The sequence below is a fragment of the Oryza sativa genome, chromosome 11, assembly GCF_034140825.1.
Source record: "Oryza sativa Japonica Group chromosome 11, ASM3414082v1".
NCBI lineage: Eukaryota > Viridiplantae > Streptophyta > Magnoliopsida > Poales > Poaceae > Oryza > Oryza sativa.
The window spans coordinates 825,716-844,181 of record NC_089045.1 but is presented as its reverse complement, the minus strand read 5'-3'; the positions used below and the strand labels follow the sequence as shown (position 1 = coordinate 844,181).

General features: G+C 39.0%; 3 protein-coding genes and 1 long non-coding RNA gene across 4 annotated transcripts; 3 read left to right on the top strand and 1 right to left on the bottom strand.

Annotated features, from left to right (window-relative positions):
- Positions 1–4,926: 4,926 nt before the first annotated feature.
- Positions 4,927–7,484, top strand: LOC4349612 (probable WRKY transcription factor 27). The gene is made up of 3 exons (XM_015760948.3): positions 4,927–5,380; positions 5,568–5,681; positions 6,856–7,484. The coding sequence occupies exons 1-3, from the start codon at positions 5,046–5,048 to the stop codon at positions 7,394–7,396; spliced, it is 990 nt and encodes a 329-aa protein (XP_015616434.1). The 5' UTR covers positions 4,927–5,045; the 3' UTR covers positions 7,397–7,484.
- Positions 7,485–11,555: 4,071 nt separating this feature from the next.
- On the top strand, positions 11,556–13,038 carry LOC9270031 (WRKY DNA-binding transcription factor 70). Its single transcript, XM_015760950.3, has 3 exons — positions 11,556–12,110; positions 12,253–12,357; positions 12,495–13,038. The coding sequence occupies exons 1-3, from the start codon at positions 11,722–11,724 to the stop codon at positions 12,961–12,963; spliced, it is 963 nt and encodes a 320-aa protein (XP_015616436.1). The 5' UTR covers positions 11,556–11,721; the 3' UTR covers positions 12,964–13,038.
- LOC107279419 (uncharacterized) lies at positions 12,359–16,265 on the bottom strand. The gene is made up of 4 exons (XR_001541245.3): positions 16,105–16,265; positions 15,554–15,761; positions 14,677–14,812; positions 12,359–14,304 (listed from the first exon to the last, which is right to left on the bottom strand). It is a non-coding gene; the product is annotated as an uncharacterized lncRNA (long non-coding RNA).
- A 732-nt stretch (positions 16,266–16,997) lies between these two features.
- On the top strand, positions 16,998–18,262 carry LOC4349611 (probable WRKY transcription factor 67). Its single transcript, XM_015760951.3, has 3 exons — positions 16,998–17,391; positions 17,485–17,592; positions 17,698–18,262. Exons 1-3 carry the CDS (start codon positions 17,075–17,077, stop codon positions 18,113–18,115), a joined length of 843 nt encoding a protein of 280 aa, XP_015616437.1. The 5' UTR covers positions 16,998–17,074; the 3' UTR covers positions 18,116–18,262.
- The last annotated feature ends 204 nt before the right edge of the window (positions 18,263–18,466 follow it).

Below are 18,466 nucleotides of genomic sequence, written 5' to 3'. Positions count from 1 at the left end.
TAGCCTACTTCTCTCCATCTCTCTCGCGTGGCTAGGGCTTCTCCTCCTCCTATTGATGCCTCCCTAGTCCCTTCCCATGGACAGACAGAGTAGTGGCCACCACCTCCTCCTGTCGGGCAAGAGAAAATGTTCGTAAGTGGTTGCGACGCTTCTGGCTCCACCCTGACCTATGGCCTCTTCCTCAATCGAGCACGGCAATGCGGGAGGTGCTACAGATCTAAGGAGGAGTTAGGTTGACAAGGTGGCAAGCCCGAAGTCGATGTCGACTAAAGGAGGGTAGCACCATAGCAACCCAACCCAGTCGCCATCGCAGGCACCAGGCTGTACTCCCACCTCGTGCACCTCCTATTCAGTACAATCAGGCGGGAGTTATTGATGGAGTCCCTCTCATTCAAGCGCATGGGGTATCTCGTCGTCGTCCTCTTCATGCATGAACGTCACGACCCTCTCTCTCTCTCTATCTCTCCTCCAGGAGAGAGATGGAGAGGGGTGGGCCTCTCTGTCTCTAGATCGGTGGTCCCTCCTCTGTGTTGTCCATGGAGACTGTCGTTGTCCACCCACATGATTCTATGCCTTACCGGTGTCGGCTACTCTGCCATAGCCATAAGCCATCTCTATTGCCGACTCCATCTTGTCCCTAGCTCCTCTGGATAGTCGGAGAGGGAGCATCCAAGTCACCAAGGCTGCAGCTGCAACAACTTGTGCTCATAGCATGTTGGTCTTCCATGCTCAGCCGGCTACAAGCCTGATGGTAGTACCACATAAGTGCCACGTATGCAATTATTTTTTCGGACTAAATTACTACGTAGGACAAAACTAATGTCCAATCCGCTCAGTGAGTCAAATGTCTGATTTTATTATTGAGGAATGTGAATTAAACTCTGGTTATAGTTGAGGGACGAAACATAGACCTTTTCCATAACAAGTTGACAAGGCTAGAATCCAACGGTTGCCTTGCCCATTGCCACACTTGGGCAGTGCCTCCTGTGTGGTGTACTGCTGTGTTGGTTCACTTGGCGTGCTACTATTCCTTCGGAAAGCATGAATTTTACAGGATATTCATGGTACACAATTCATTTTCTCTAAAATTTCGGTGAAATGCCTCTATTTCAAAGTAGCCCTTAGTTTTTTTGGACCTAGTTGGGTTTTGTCACTTGTTAAATCTAGCTCGTTGAGTTTGCGATATTTGTGATATCTGGTTCTTTTGTTATTAAAATGGGTAACCAAACTTTATCTTGTACATGGACCTGTTATTCGTTTTAAAAAGCACCCAATCTCTCCCCTATTTTTTTTAAGAATAAAAAAGACATTATCATGTATTCATGTGTGAAGAAGCTTTGGAATATATAATGTGGAATTCATTGCTTTCAATCGCTATTCATCGATACGGATTGGCCTGAATGAAGTTACAATATGTTCTAGATGCACACATCATGCATTCGTAGGACTCCTATGTAACAAAGGATATTTGAGTAATATCTTAAAAAACTAAACCAACTTCTATAAAAATGCAGTAAAATTCTTACGGTCCAAATAACCATGTAGAGCTAGCGTCACACACACAGGGGATGGGATTGATTGATTTACTTTCTCCTGGTCCTCACCTGAGTACATGTCAATCTAAACCTACATAGTACGTGTGAATCACATTGTTTGACCGATAGAGAGTGATATAGACCGGTTAGCTGACCATGAATATCACATAACATACTATTCTTCATAAATTATTTTCAGAATCTTCTAGTATTGTCTTCCTTAATTACTAACCATACAGTGTCATCCCAAATATCTATCGGATACATTTTTTTGTCCGTTTGAAACACATGATTAAGAAAACGGAGTAGAATTTTGATACGGATACAAGTATAAATAAGAAGATTGAAAAAAGTATATAAAAAATATAAGAGTGACCATTTAATTGGACCGTAGAAAAAAGCACAGTAATTTGAGGAGAGATAAAGATTTAAACTAAACTTTCCATGTGGTTAAAATTGTTATATGGCAATTTTTTATGAGAGCATCATGCTAAATTTCCTCTAAAATTTGAATGGAGCGAAGTATTTTATAAGAATTTCATAGGATTCCATAGTGTCCATTTCTTTAATTTAAAGGGTTATATAGGGAAAAAAACCCTCTACAATTCTTATGATTTTCCCATAAAAAATGCCTTAAAGATTAGTTACATATCCTTGTGATGACATCTTGGCATTGACACATATGCACGCACACAGTAACAAATCAGCCACAGATTCAGTACACAAAAAGAAAAAAGGAATATGAATCACCTATATTTGGATTTTTATAGGGTAAATTTTAGAGAACTGTAAATGTAGTGATTTATTTTTTTTATGGTTCTCTAAAAAAATATTTAGAAGGGGTGAGGCTTTGAACCCAGGTCGTCTAGCCCACCACTTTGTGGAGCTAGCTAGAAGACCCCTAAGCGTTTCTCTAATCACTACATTTAGGTCATTCCCTAATATTCGTGTTTTAAATGTAATGATTAAACTATCAACTTGCTACAATATTTGTTTCAGTTTGCTACAATGATAGCAGAAAAAATTATCTTAAAACTACAGCTTCATGAACACCCTACTGTCACTGATATGTGATACCCATATGTCATAGAGATACATGTTATCTATTAATTAGTAAGTATATGTCCAGACAAAATTAGAGATATAACAATTTTTATAATAAAATTAGATATGACAATTTTTTTACCGATCAATATACAACTATAATATTAGAGGTGGATTTTCTATTTGATTGTACTATTTATTAGTATAATTAGGTACACCAGCATTAAATGGTCTTTTTAATATCACAAGACCATATAAGGTGTGTAGTATGGTCTGTGGACGGTGTGTAGTATGGACGGAAGTCTTGACCGGGCTCTACATTGACGGCCAATTGGCAGACGACAATGGCATGCTTGTGCACACCTGTCTGTCCATCTGTTATCCGCCATAATGTAGGAGCTGGTACCTGTAAGAACGACTTGTTAGTTGACTCCAAAGACCCAAGACTAGCTTGCTTGCTTATTACTCCCTGCACTCACTGAAAGAGAGACTTTAATTAGTCTTCTTGGATGCTAATTGTTTTCTGAAAGATCATGTATGTTAATTGTTGATCATGTACGTATTTTCGAACGGTTAAGTCGTTACCAATATTTTATATAAAGAAAATTGTATCCTATTTGAAGAAGAAAACGGAACCAAACCTTACAGCGTACAATTAAATAGAAAAACTAAGCGAAAACCACAATTACAACAAACTCTCCAACTAGCCTAAACAACCATGGCACAAAAGGACAGCCAAATACAACACTCAACAAACTTATTTGGCGTTATAAATATCGCTACTATAAAGTAAAATTAAAATATCTTATAAATATGGCATGGAGGGAGTACTATTAGTAGTTTCTGTTAGAGTGCGCAGCCCGGGCCACCAACCGTGAGCCACCCAGGTCACATTGGGCCTGCTCTACCACAGACTCAACCGGAGCTACAACTTTAGGTCTTGGGCCTACACAACCCAAAAGAATAATCTGATGGGTGAGGACCGTCCCTACCTTTTAAGTCGTGCTCCCCCATCATTAATTACCGATGTGGCACTAAACCCAACAGTTTCTTAATTATATATACTTACAATTATATGATATTTGCATGTTACATGTTCAGAGCAGATCATACATACAACTTCTATTCACAAAAAGTTATTGGTGTTCGACAACTATACATTGTTTCCTATTTACCTTATCAGCCACAGTTAGAATTTAAAACTTGATTTTGATGTTTTTTTTCATCGCAATTTATTTTTCAATATTACTTTTTTCATGTTAGTAAGAATACACATATATATATACATATACATGTGTATATATATATATATGTGTGTGTGTGTGTAAAACTTTTACTCATATTTTTTTATTACTAATAAGCTAAGTGTGGAGTACCGTTTATAATCAGTTATAGGTGAAATGTGACTTCGAGTTTTGAATATAAGCAGTTATTATCGGCATGACGAAATATCATGTGAGCAGTGGGCATGCATACATGCCTTCCATTGTGCAGTTCCCTTGAAGAAAAGGACGAGAGAAAAGAATAGAGATAATACCTTATATGCCACTGAAAATTGGCTTTTCTCTTATATGCCATTGGTCCAAATTTGCATACCCTCTCATGTCACTACCGTCGGTTGACTATGTGTTGACCGTTAACTCTCAAGTAAAAAAGACATATTTGTCCTCTCTGAGTTGTTAGGCATGCCTTATACTAATAAGGGTAAATACGTCTTTTTTCCTTGAGAATTAACGGTCAATACACGGTCAACTGACGGGAGTGGCATGAGAGAGTGTGTAAATTTGGATCAATGGTATATAAGAGAAGAGCCAATTTTTAATGGCATATAAGGGCAACCACAATGTATGAAAAAGGTGACCTTAAGGCAATGATTGCACTTATAAAGTGAGTCATATACATTGTGGAAAGTAGCATTAGCTTAGGGTGCACATTATGCTTAAGTTCTACTACAAGCAAAAAGAAAATATTTTTTCTCTCTCATTCACTTCATGAACAAGAGATGAAACAATTATTTTTTCATTCTATGTGGGCCATCTTGTGGCTAAATTCTAACCATAGCATTGTGGGTATGACTATAACAATGGCTCACTATTCATAGGGCCCACCTTAAGATTACATTACACCACAAACATTGAGGATGCCTTAAGGGATCAGACCAATTTTGAGTGGCATATAAGGGATGCTCTCGAACAAATATATGTGATAGAGAAGTTAGCTTATTAGCTATAGCTAGCATGAATATGCAGCTGCCTGCCTGCAGCCACGTGAGGAACGACGACAGCTACAGTACCACTCCCACTCAGATGCAGTATATATACCACAAGCACCAAACCCAACGCTAGCTAGCTAGAATCCAACCAAAATATATCTAGCCAAAGCAAATCAACCAGCGCTTATTCGATCCGATCGATCTCCATTAATTATCCAACGACGACACGACGACGCAGCGGCAGCGATCGATCGATGGAGGAGGCCTACTGCATGATGATGGTGGGGAGGGAGAGGGAGCTCGTGGCTGAGCTGCGTCACCTCCTCTTCCCTTCTCCGTCTCCCACTCCGACCACCCCTGCGAGCCACTCTACTACGGCGCTCGCCGGCGACGGCGAGTGCTGCTTGCCGCCAGGGCTGACAACGACGACGACGGTGTCCGGTGGAGGACGGCGGCGGGGGAGGAAGAGAGTCAACCGCGACAATGATAATGTCAAGCTGCTTCTGCAGGCAGATGATGATCAGGAGGCCGTAATAGCTGATCATGGCGATGCAAATGCCAAGCCTCTTCCTAATTTCACCAAAACAAGGTACTAATTAATATATCCATGCATCAATCTTAATTAATTTCTAGGTGTCGATCAAGAACACTGAACACTGAACACCGCACCTGCTTTCTTTTTTGTTATTTCTGAAAGCAAATATAATCAATATAATGCACGGTTTGGTTCATCATCAATTTAGCAATTTTGATTACACCTAGTTATGTATATGCAGAAGGAGGAAGCAGCAGGCGACGACATCAACGATGGTAACGACGGTGCCAGATTTCGATGGGTATCAATGGAGGAAGTATGGTCAGAAGCAAATTGAAGGTGCCTTGTACCCCAGGTACCATATCATTTCCATATTTACATATGCGTATTGTCACTACTGCTACATCAGTGTCATAAATCATTATCTAAAAAAAACATCAGTGTCATAAATCACTAATGTTATGTTTGAGACAAATTACTTCGTGTGGTCTGTGATCAACTTAATTTAGTGTCATTTCTAATCATCGTTGTACTCCCTCCGTACTCATAAAGGAAGTCGTTTAGGACAGCGACACGGTCTCCAAAACACAACTTTGACTTTTTGTTTCTATAAAAATATTTATTGAAAAGTGATATATGTATACTTTTATGAAAGTATTTTTCAAGACAAATCTATTCATATAATTTTTATATTTTTAAATTCAACAACTTGAGAGTTATTCATGATTTATATTCTCTAGATTTGATTTAAACATTGTCCTAAACGACTTCCTTTATAAGTATGGAGGGATTATAGTAGTAGTACTACTTTAAATGTTGGTTATACTTAGTTGTTTTGCCGTTCGATGGACTTGCAAGCATGCTCTGAGATGGAATCAATGTTATAAAATCAAGAAACTGCAGCCTTCAAACTCTCCCTATGCAAGAAATGAGATCTTCTATCTCAAAATAAGACAAGGGATCAGAAATTAAGCTCTTTTGGGCCATGTTTAGATTCCAACTTTTTTATTTAAACTTTCAACTTTTTCGTCACATCGAACTTTTCTACACACAAACTTTTAATTTTTCGGTCACATCGTTCAAATTTAAACTTCCAACTTTTCAGTCACATCGTTCAAATTTCTTCAAACTTCCAATTTTATTGTAGAACTAAACATAGCCTTTGGTTATGACGTGGCATGCGCAGACAATCGATCAGTCCGTTCACTCGGATACGCGTAACATGCATGCAACCTTTGTGAATTGGACGTACAATACGTGTAGTGCCCACAAGCCCATTACTAGCTAGGTGAATGATTAACTGCGCGCATCGTGGCGTGATACACGTTGTTGGAGTATGTTACAACATATCATAGGTGATTGATTCCATTAGAATTAATTATCCCAGCTAATTATCCACATATATAATTTACCTGAAAAACGGAAGTAAAAATGCAAGATCATATAATTAGCTAGGCTTGCAAGTTTGTAATGATATACGGATGTGCGACTAATTACTGACTGTAACATGGATGGATGGACGCATGCAGGAGCTACTACCGGTGCACCAACAGCACAAACCAGGGCTGCCTCGCCAAGAAGACGGTGCAGCGCAATGGCGGCGGCGGAGCAGCAGGGTACACGGTGGCCTACATCTCAGAGCATACTTGCAAGTCCATCGAACCATCCCTGCCTCCAGTCATCCTCGACACCACCGTCCGTACTACCAACAACCACCAGCAGCCTGCAGCTGCTGAATCACCGGCGGCGACATCGTCGTCGTCGTCGAATATGGTCATGACGAGTAGCGAGACTGGTAATTGGAGCGGTCAGCACGGCGCCTACGCATGCCGACAGATGATCGCCGCCGATGAAGAGTACTGCTGCTGGGACACTCCGGCGACGACGACGACCACCTCTGGCTCTAATGGTGGTAACAGTACTTGTGCTGAGGATATAGAATTATTGAGCAGGCCGATCAGGTCGCCGATGCACATCGCGGCGGAAGGGAATTGGATGGACGATTTGCTCCTTGTTACTGACGGCCTTATCGTTATATCCAACTCCAGCATCACCCATTTCCTCACTTAATTTCTAGATGCACATCTCTCTGCTATCTCTGCTATATGTATAAGATGTTGCTTATGAATTTTGCATGATGGGCCAACTCTTTTTTCTTTGTTTTGAAAATGATTAGAAATCCGACCTCTACATCTAACTTGGATGTACACAGCCCGAACAAACCGTGTCTAGAAATAAACTTACACCTTACACTATTTTCACACCAACACTCGATCATAAAGAGCTCCAAGACTCAAACAGCTAATTAATTAACAAACATAACAAGAGAATTGAAGGTAAACATCGAAGAGCATTCAACAGGTAAAACTAAACCTGCAGCATCTTCCTCAAGTTCCATCCAATTCTTGAGAAGAAAACAATTACTATCCTTCATTTTAAGCAACAGTCATCACTAACGAGTCCAGTGTGTCCCTCTAAAAATTACCCTAAAAAAGAGTTAGCTCTTGAAGCATTCAAAACTTAATTATTCCTACGAAATTGAACCACCGAACATAAAACTACCACCCAGAGAAGATTGGCATTTTAATTTAGATGTAAACCACTTAACCAACTACATTATAGATTGATGGGCGAACTCATATATACACATGAATTTGCACTCTAACAAGTAATTGTGTTTTGAAGCCCGTCCATTAGCCCAACTAAAACTCTATATCAAGATACACGGAGTAAACTAAATTATGTGTTTAGATGGTGGAAAAGTGGGAAGTTGGGAGAAAGTTGATAGTTTGAAGAAAAAATTGGTAGTTTATATATGTAGGAAAGTTTTCGATGTGATGGATGTGATGAAAAGTTGAGAATTTGGGAACTAAACATGGCCTAATTGTGAAGGATTAAATGCGGCCGGGCTGAAATACAGATCGATCGAAACAAAAGCAGCTGCAAGTCAAACAGCGTATGCATGCCTGTCAATATAGCGGTCACTGTCACACACGAGCAGCACGATTTTGCCCATTACATCACCACCCATTACGTCACCTTGCTGTCGATTGCAGCTTCCTTGTCACAGCAGAATTAATTGTCTTGTCCCCTCTGTTTGGAAATCTTGGGATGTGAACTATCCTATAACGATGAAAGCAGTGAAACCATATACAGGCCGAGTTTAGATCTAAAATTTTTTTTTAAACTTTCAACTTTTCTATCACATCAAAACTTTTCTACACACATAAATTTTTAACTTTTCCATCACATCGTTCTAATTTTAACCAAACTTTCAATTTTGGCATGAACGAAACACACCCATAGATAATAATATTTTGAGACAAATTTAAATGTAGTAGTTTTAATCTTACACTGAATACATTTAATCTTAGTACCATTTCACTTGTTCATGTACTCTACAGTCGGCTAGCTAGCCATGCGTATGCATCAATTGCATCAGTCGTACGCCCTCGGCCCACTGATTAATTAATATGCGTGTGGACCCGCCAGATTCTCGATCGTATGTTCCCTCCCTGAGTGGTCTAATAATTGAACTACACGATCTACACATGTACACACAGCTCACATATATTGTACTCCTATCTATCTATCTACTTACTGCGTTTGTGCCTCTATGGGTTTTCTTCAAACATCAACAACATTCACATCATATATATCTAATTCAAATCAATTAGAACTTCTTTTTCATAAACGTGTAAAAGCTTTACATGTCAATATATTAGAAAAAGAGTAGCATACATCGATAACACAGCTAGTCGGTTAAGGCCGGGGGTAGGAGGGTACAACGTGACACTAATTAAAAAGCTGGCTAAACTAAGTGCGACTCCTAAGAGATAGGTGAGAGAAACAAAACAAAGCTAAGCTAAACTAAGCTATGTGTCTAACGGCCTGTTACCTCCCAACAAGATTGACCATTGCCTCAACCAACACTAAATTAATTATTACTACTGGCTAGCTAGAATATATAGATATCCGCGTCACAATTTTTTCACAAACACGCAAAAGGATTATATGTCAATATATTAGAAGAAAGCAGATTTTAAGTTACACGACGCAACCGGCCAGGTAGCCATTAAAAAAGAAAAGGACACAAGAAAAATAAGACTGCTAGCTAGGTTATTCTTCTGACAATTTGGTTTGATTTAGAACAAACATACATCCTATTTTGTTTGTTCCAACATACTGGTATGCGCATGTAAGTATTCAAGATTGTTGCACCTGTCGTTGTCTTTGACTTCTGGTTGAATCAACTCTTGGCTGTACCTTCTATTTGTTTTTTTTAGAACAGCACATACCTTCTTCTTTGACCCAGCAAATGTACACGTAGAACATACTCTCTCTTATTCATAACTTATTCATATTATAAGTCGTTTTAAATTTTTTCTTAGTCATTTTTTTATTATTAACCAAATTATATAAAAGCATAAAAATTAATATCAAACAAATATACTATTAAAATATATTTACATTTAGTTTTAATGAAGCTAATTTGATATGATAAGAGTTATTACATTTCTCTAAAAACTTGGTCAAAATTACATGAGTTTGGTTTAGAAAAAAGTTAAAGCGACTTATAATATGAAACGGAGGGAGTACTTGTTAGTACATGTTTAATTTGTGTCAGATTAATGTCTTCCTTGTTTAGGGTTTGATTAGAGAGTAATATATATACTTGCATATATTTGACCATCAAATTCCTTCTCTTAACATAACTAGCAAAATGCCAATGCTTTGCTGTGACAAAAAGAATAAAATATCATAATATGTCACAACAAAATATATTTGTATATCAAATATCACAGTATAACTTGTTTGCTTATTTGATTATCTGTTATTCACTTATTTGAATCAAATATTGGACTATTTGATAATATTAAAAAAAATCAATGGACAATTTGTAAAATTTACAAAAGCAATAATGGAGTGACGGATTTACTATCACCATCACTATAGGTTTTTAGAGGAGTATAGAAATGCCTTTTCTTTCGATCAAGTACCAGATTTTTTTGATTTTTCAAGATTAAAGTCTAATTAGCTCACGCAAAAAGAAAGTCTAATTAGCGGACTTTGAGAATGCTAACTTGTGTTCTCCTCCTGTCGCAGGTTTTTTTTTTTTTTTGCCTTTTTGTCCTTGTGAGAGTGTTTGCATGTTTGGAGGTCGGAAAACCCCTATTAGTCGGTTTTTGTTCAACCGAAGCTGAAAAAGAAATATGGGTAGCTGAAAAATAAATAGTGGTGAGATCAAATATAGAGCCGCTAAAAGTGATGTACATGTTCTGAGGCCCTAATTACTGTTTCTCAATTAAATGCTACTGGACCGTAAATAATTAGGGGGCTACCTAGGGTCTGTGAATTAATTTACCATGCATACCACTATACCAGCATGTCTAGGTAACGAGATTGTGGTGACGTCAGCTTGATTCAGTGGGCATGACAGCATGAACATATCGATGGGCAGACTGCGCAAGCTTTACCATTTAAAACTTAAAAAGTGCAGTGTACTCATCTTAAATTTTAATTACCACCAGCCCAATTAATCCTGAAAACTTACTCCCATCCTACATAGACAACTATGTAGTACAATGTGTGGAGTGGAGTTGAATATACAACTGTAGAATTCACTAGTAGCTAGTATAGTTCTAGTAGAGAATTAATAGTAGTAATAGTTTAGGTGCAATCTATATATATACCACACGGTTGGAGTATAATCTGCGTAGCGATTCATGACAAATTAGTGGTCTAAAACTGAACCGCGTAAAAAGCTCAGGTGATTAATTAGAACTTGGTGTTGAACGTACTACCTGATGATCTATCAAGCTAGCACTAAGGAAGAAACTGAGTCCATGCATATATATGAGCTCCATTCAGCATGCGTGTGGTATAGGAGTTTAATTTAGTTTTTATGCGTCACACTGAAAGATGCATGAAGGTTCTTCTTCTCCTATATATGTATATTAATTAATCTAGCTAGAGAGAAAGAGAGAACTAGTGGTTGCAACTTGCAAATTAGTCTAAGTCCAACTTATTCTACTGATAGTCCAATAAGCATGTGCTACATGCATCATATCAATCCATGAGATCTATTGATCTTCCCCTGCAATTGCCTTAGCCGATTATATTAGGATACAAGTTGTCTTAGCTGAGGTTAAGTGTAGGGCCATATTGAACAGCACTGTATACACCATCATCGCGTGTATATATAGCCACATTAAAGTAGGCACCAATCAAGTACACACTTCTGACAAACCTGGTTAACCACACTGCCACAAAGCCAGGTGATCGTCTCCCTTAATTAGCTTCCACTAATCTTTCCACAACTATCTAGCACCGATTAAGAACAGCAGCTATCTTAATCAGGGAGCTTGAGATCTTAATTAGGAAATAAGGAGATCATGAAGAACAGCAGCAACAAGAGGTCACTAGTTGCTGATCAATGGCATCCTTCTTCTGTTTGCTGCGACCACCGGGCGGCGTTGAGGGAGATAGCCAAGGGGCAGTCTCTGGTGACGCAGCTCCGGGCCATCGTGTTGCCGGCGCTTCACTCCGACGAGCGATGCGACCTCGCTGCTCAGATGTTGGAGGGCATCCTCGACTGCTCGAGGAAGGCCGTCTCTCAGCTGCAGCTTCTGCTCTCTTCTCCACATGATGATGATGATCATCATCATGTTGATGACAAAAGGAGAGTTAGGAAGATCATTTCCTCTTCTGATGATGATGATCACTGCAGCAGCAAGGCAGCTGAGGATGACAACGCCAAGCCTCTTCGCCAACACAAGAGAAGGTACAAATTATATCTACTTCTGTAAATAAATTTCATTTCTCATGTTTTTCAGTCCTCTGGTTTCACAAACATTTGAATTCATCAACGATTTCTGTTCTTGGTTTTACTGATTGTATCATCTCCAATCAATTACAAACAACAGGAGGTTTGGTGATTCGGTGTCGCTTGAAACTCCAGTGCCACACTACGATGGCCACCAATGGAGGAAATACGGGCAGAAGCACATCAACAACTCCAAACACCCAAGGTATGTAATCAGACATTCATGAATTAATAGTTTCATTCAATTAATTACACCCTTGATTAATCGTGTTATCAAGATCTAATCAGTATAAACACCAACTAATATATATATATATATCTGCATCAATCTGAATTGAGCAGGAGCTACTACAGATGCACCTACAGGCAGGAAGAGAAGTGCAAGGCAACAAAGACGGTGCAGCAGCGAGAAGACCTGCACCACGCCAACAGCTACAATGGCGATCACCCCATCATGTACACGGTTGTCTACTACGGCCAGCATACCTGCTGCAAGGGCCCTGCGGCATTAGCTGATGATCATGTCGTCGTCGAAGCATCACAGATTAGCACCGACAGCCATTGCCAGAGTCCGAGCAGCAGCAGCGATCTGCAGGCTGCGGAAGTACACGCCGGTAACAGCAGCCAGTGCAGCAACATCTCCGTCACATGTTCACCATCAGTCGTCGTTGAGGATTGCAATAAGCTTCTTGACATGATGCCAGCTGCTGATGAACTGACCGCTGATGTCTTGTTGTTCGACATGACTGCATATGCACCTTTAGATTTGGATATCAACTGGGAAATGGATACAAATGCTCTGTGGGTTTGAAAAGGTTTTGTAATTAAACTGATCTATCTGTAACACGTCAACAAACGAGTTAAATTTATCTATACCCTTTTGCAAGTACTGAAAATTATTTCTTCGTGGCCGGTTTGATCAGCGTACTGGATACACAACACAAATAAGTTTTGCTTTCCTTCAGAGAGCAGTATTAATCAACCGAAATAAAAGATCTAGATTAAAAAAAACTATATATATCAGCTTAATTCAATTGAAGTGTCTTTATCTCTTGGAATAGTCAGAGTGCATCGGATGCTGCCTGCTCCAGATCGATCTACTGCTTATCTTCTTCAGGCATGCATAAATTAATCGTGCTCTGTTTATAGGACGCTACAACAATACCTTATTTGGGAAATCATATGATTAGAGTACCATGCATTAGGTGCGCACTTAACAGCAAGCAACAACTACCAGTAGCTAACAGCTCTAGCTGCTGCTAGCAGATCAGCACTATGTACTAATTAATTATTGTACAATGACGTATATGCGATTAAATAAGCAGGGGACCTGACCCACAGCCGCCACAGGTTTGTCGCACATGCACTTTAATACCATGAATCTATATCCATTGCTATATATTGTAGTTAAACATGCAAATCTCTGTACAAAAATATATGCACTTGCAGAATTGAAGGTGCAGCTACAGATTATATTAGCTACCTGGCCATGTCCGGACATGACGCCCACATCTACTTACGTTGTACATAATGCCCTATATAATTTATTCAAGTATGCAAATTGGATTTTGTGATGGGGAGATTTTATCCGCTATAAATAGTTAGCACCAATCTCATTAGATTACGAGGTGCTTTCTATTGATGGAACAGTTAGTTTACTAATTCACCTGCGATTTCACCAAACGCCTGACAGGATCTAAGAGAGACAATGACTGCGTTTATTGTATATCCATTTGGATTACTGCATATGCTCCTTCAGCCAACAAATATAATGGAGTAGGCAGTAAGCAAAAGTGAGTATCGTATTACATACATCCCGTCCATATGTTTCTAGTATTATTCGTACCTTTATTTGGACACCCAGAAATATTAATGAATATATGCACTGATGACGATATATGTGTACTCCATTATTCCGCTGCTACAGTAGTAGAGGTTGAGTGTGTCGTAGACTTGTAGCATATCATTTAGAATATTGGTTCAGTTTTTTAATTTCGTCTAGCCATATGAAATATGAACATTGTTAGGCTATCTAGCTTCAGTATGAATTTTGTGATGATGACGGATTTGTACCTAGCACTCTTTGTTGAATCCGTTTTTCAAGAAGTCACACTGAATCACATGTGTGGTGTGTACGTGCACCTGCGCCAACCTTGTAGGCACAAAGAGAAGCTTCAGTAAGCACATTGTAAGTGTACTACTGCACATGCTTATGAGACTAGACACCAGTTAAGCCTGTAGCTAGTAGGGAGATGGAAAATATCTATGTGGGACCTGCTAGAAATATCAGTGAAAAGTGAAAACATTGCTATGCCAGTGGAAACAACCACGGAAAAAAGGGCATTACTCGTACAGTTTGAGAACTTCACGGTAAAAATAAACTTTTTCTTTGTCCAGTGCAGAAAATATACCCCAAGCAGAATTTGTGAGGTACTAGAAGTTGATGTTTTTGTCTTCCAAAAATTAAAGTATATTCATAGTTATAGGTGTATAAGAACTTAACAAAAAGGCATCCAAATGTTACCTCGTTTCAGGACATCACCAAAAGAACGAGATGTTTCACGCACATCTCATTTATTTTTAAAGTTGATCCATCTATCCATCCTTGTCGCCTCGTCGTCAGTAGTTTTCTTTTCAAATCAGCTCCATTATGGTTTTACCTGTCAAGTTGATGGCAAAACATTAGATATAAAACATGGTGAGATCATAAATACCGTAATGATTTCATCGCCTGACATATTACTGCAAGAGCATTAGGAGAAAGTTCAATATTTGGCTCATCCACTGGACCCATCAACTAAACCTAACAATTAATATATAGGTAATATTTAGATTCTGATGGCAATTCAATGGACCCCGGTTGGGCATTGATCATACTATCGTAGGGGGAAAATATGAATTGTCAAATTGGATTGAGGATTGAGGATTTCGGGCATGTGGCTTACGCAAGGCAGCGCCACCATGTCTATGTTAGTACTATAGTAGTGTCTGAATTCCTTGGGCCAATTCCCTTTTTCTTTTGAGAGCTAGGGGCTGCTTTCAATCTGGGGGTATGCAGGAAATATCTAGCCCAAAACTGTAGATATATGACCCTTGGACTGGTTTGGTTGCAACCGTGAATTATCTCTACCCTTAACCTTGTCCAATTTTATTGACAGCTCCTCTACCGCTCTGAGCCCCTGGACATAAGATCATGTATTACATAATGTTTATAACTCCTGAGAAAATTTAATTCTATCGTTGATAGGAGATCGATTCTAACACACAAATCACAACTACAACATGGTGAGCAATTTTCTTTTCTAAACATCACGACTGTACCATTGATATTGACGTTTCAGTTGAATTGTCAAGCTAGAATTCAGATTTCAGAAGCTAAAGGGGAAACGAACATGCCGAACCTTAGGTGGACAGAACGAAGCAGCAGCAGAATGGCTTGACTGTGTACGTCGTTGCCAACTGGCTGCTCAGAACACAACAGCGAACTAAAAACGACACAGTACTGGAGTACATCCATCCGAGCTGCTGTCAAAATGAACAGAAGGGCTGTATTCCTTCTTGACTCGCACGGTCACGCCGTGTTTTCGATGGAGTAAAACATCCCAGTTACTACATTCAAAGAAGCAAAAGATATTGTTACTATAATTTATTACAAGTTCCATACAAGAAGAATAGCAAAAAGATAAAGCCATAGCTGGATTGAATTTCCCCTTTTATCTTTTTTCCCCCTTAGATGGTTGGCTTGGACAGATATTACGAGAAGATCTACCATTGCTCTATAGCTTGATTAAAGTTAATATTGGCACAATTAATCAAGGCTAATATGCACGTTTGCTCGACAAGATTAATCCAACAGATTCACTAAGCTAGTAATAATCCACTCGATCCAGAGTACCAGATAGGTGTTTTAATTGGAAACAAGAAACATGCTTGAGTTAAACTAAAAATTAACCTGCCGGCCAGCCGATTGGAACAATTGATTGCGTTCCATTGGAGTCAAAGCAAGCATGTCCCTATTCAGGGACCAGTAACGAGGGACAATTTGTGGTCTCCATATATCTTCTCTCTACAACCACCAGAAAACCAGAGCAATTTTTTGCATCCACATATGATGTGGAATGAAGCAGCTGCTCGCACATTTATATTATGGTAACTAGGTCTGTCAGCCAACAATCACAGGAATCATTCCTAGCCACAAGTGACCCCATCCATATCCTCCTGATCATCAAGTACAAACAGAAACGTTTTTCACCTATCAGTTATGGTTGGATGTTGTAATTTCATACACAGATATTTTTTTAATGATATGCTCAGGTTATTGATAAATCGCTTTTTTTCTTGGGCTGGGTCTGCTGGGATTTATGTTTACAATTGTTTATATACACCTCTTCACAGTGATAATATGATAAATACTCCATAGAAGAAAAGATAATATACATGCAATCTCAATGGGATTATAGTCACCCAATATACAAAACAAATTTTCTTTGTTCCGGAAAAGGGAAATTTGTTTGTTCCTCTACTCGATTACGATGTTCCTGGAGTAAATTTCTCCAAACTTCTTTTAGGATGAAGTTCTGAGCAAAAACTTAACCTTTTAGGTACTTTCACTAATAAAAGAAAACACTGATGCAGGCTCTGACGTAAGATATATGTAACTCAGGAGAGACATCCTAGAATAGAACCCATTTTTGCAATTTTTTAGAGTTACATCTGGCTCTCAGTCATAAAATTGTACTGGTATTTGATAATGACCTCACTTCGCTAGACTTTTGTTGTGAGAACATTTGAACAATCTCAATTCCTCCCATCATGGTGCTGCTGCTTGCTACCGGTATAAATATATGCCTAAAGCTGCAGTTAGCTAACACCTTCTGCCCTGACTATCATAGCCACATCTCTATAATAGACAAACTCATAAGATGAAAATTCTCGAATCTTTTGGTCATAGTGACTGTCAAGTAGTGATCAACATGATAGAGCACCAAAAGGCTCTCATGGTGGAGCTGCGTGGCATGGTCATGCCATTACTTCCGAGCGACAATGAACAAGCCAAGCTTGCTCTTCAACTCTTGGGAGATATATTGAGTTGCTCAGATAAGGCTATCTCCATGCTAGAACTTGGTGGAGACACTAAAAAGCTGACCAATCTTGTTGGAGGTAAGAGAAAAGGTGACAAGCATAGCATGGACAACCACAACTTGGAGGAGGAAGCCAAAGAAAGTGTTAGCAAGAGAAGGTATATGTATATAAATACATGCCACTAGAGGAATGTCCACTAGCTTATCATTCATTGCTAACGAAATTTGATTGATCCTCTTGATTATGATAGAAAGAATGCAGAACACACAGGTTCAACTGTGGCTCAAGCACCTCACAATGATGGACATCAATGGAGGAAGTATGGTCAGAAATGGATCTCTAGAGCAAAACATTCCAGGTATAAATGAGCATATGAACTCCTGTTTATTTCCATTCCTCGAAGCATATTGGTTTTATCTAACAGCAAAATATATACATCTAATGAGCTCATTTGCTTAAGCAGGAGCTACTATAGGTGTGCCAATAGTAAAGTGCAAGGCTGTCCTGCTACAAAGACAGTGCAACAAATGGATTCCAGTGGAAATGGAACATCAAAGTTGTTCAACGTTGACTACTATGGCCAACACACATGCAGGGGAGATGGCATAGCCGATCCATATGTTGTCGACACAGCCCATCACAGTATGGAACCTATCAATCAAAACGAATGCAATAGCCCTACACTTGAACACGAAGCCCATGAAGTTCAAGATGAAAGATTTGAAAACTTGTGTATGGTACAAAATATGCCAGAGTATTTGATAGATTTTGAATTGGAGAGAGCCTTCGAGTTTATTGTGAACTCACCATTGGGTTCTGAGCATTGGACGTTCGATGATTCAATAAGATGTGAGCACAGTCCAATATGCATATGGGGATGATGACTTGATGTTAGCTATAAGCTAGCTTGGAGTTTCATCCAGGATGTGCTGTAATGATAAGTTGTGACCTGGTAAAAATACATAGCATTTTGCTCATGACTAAGAAGTAAACCTGAAATTAAGAAGCATGTGTATAATCTATTACTATTATAAAAATTGAAGATGTTTCCGCGGTCCGTCATCCGTATTTGAGTCGGTTATAAAAATTGAAGATGTTTCCGCGGTTCGTCATTCGTGTTTGAGTCGGTTTTAATTTTATGTTTTGGTTTTAATCTATATCTCTTCTCTTCTCTATCTCTATCTCTACTATTATAAAAATTGAATATGTTTTTGCCCGTATTTTGGTACGTC

Bases quoted from the DNA above. Each gene is read 5' to 3' on its own strand.
- LOC4349612 (XM_015760948.3), top strand. From the start codon at position 5,046: ATGGAGGAGGCCTACTGCATGATGATGGTGGGGAGGGAGAGGGAGCTC. The intron at 5,381-5,567 runs GTACTAATTAAT...ATGTATATGCAG, and splicing joins CCTAATTTCACCAAAACAAG to AAGGAGGAAGCAGCAGGCGA. The intron at 5,682-6,855 runs GTACCATATCAT...GGACGCATGCAG, and splicing joins GAAGGTGCCTTGTACCCCAG to GAGCTACTACCGGTGCACCA.
- LOC9270031 (XM_015760950.3), top strand. From the start codon at position 11,722: ATGAAGAACAGCAGCAACAAGAGGTCACTAGTTGCTGATCAATGGCAT. The intron at 12,111-12,252 runs GTACAAATTATA...TACAAACAACAG, and splicing joins CTTCGCCAACACAAGAGAAG to GAGGTTTGGTGATTCGGTGT. The intron at 12,358-12,494 runs GTATGTAATCAG...TGAATTGAGCAG, and splicing joins AACAACTCCAAACACCCAAG to GAGCTACTACAGATGCACCT.
- LOC4349611 (XM_015760951.3), top strand. From the start codon at position 17,075: ATGAAAATTCTCGAATCTTTTGGTCATAGTGACTGTCAAGTAGTGATC. The intron at 17,392-17,484 runs GTATATGTATAT...TGATTATGATAG, and splicing joins GAAAGTGTTAGCAAGAGAAG to AAAGAATGCAGAACACACAG. The intron at 17,593-17,697 runs GTATAAATGAGC...TTGCTTAAGCAG, and splicing joins TCTAGAGCAAAACATTCCAG to GAGCTACTATAGGTGTGCCA.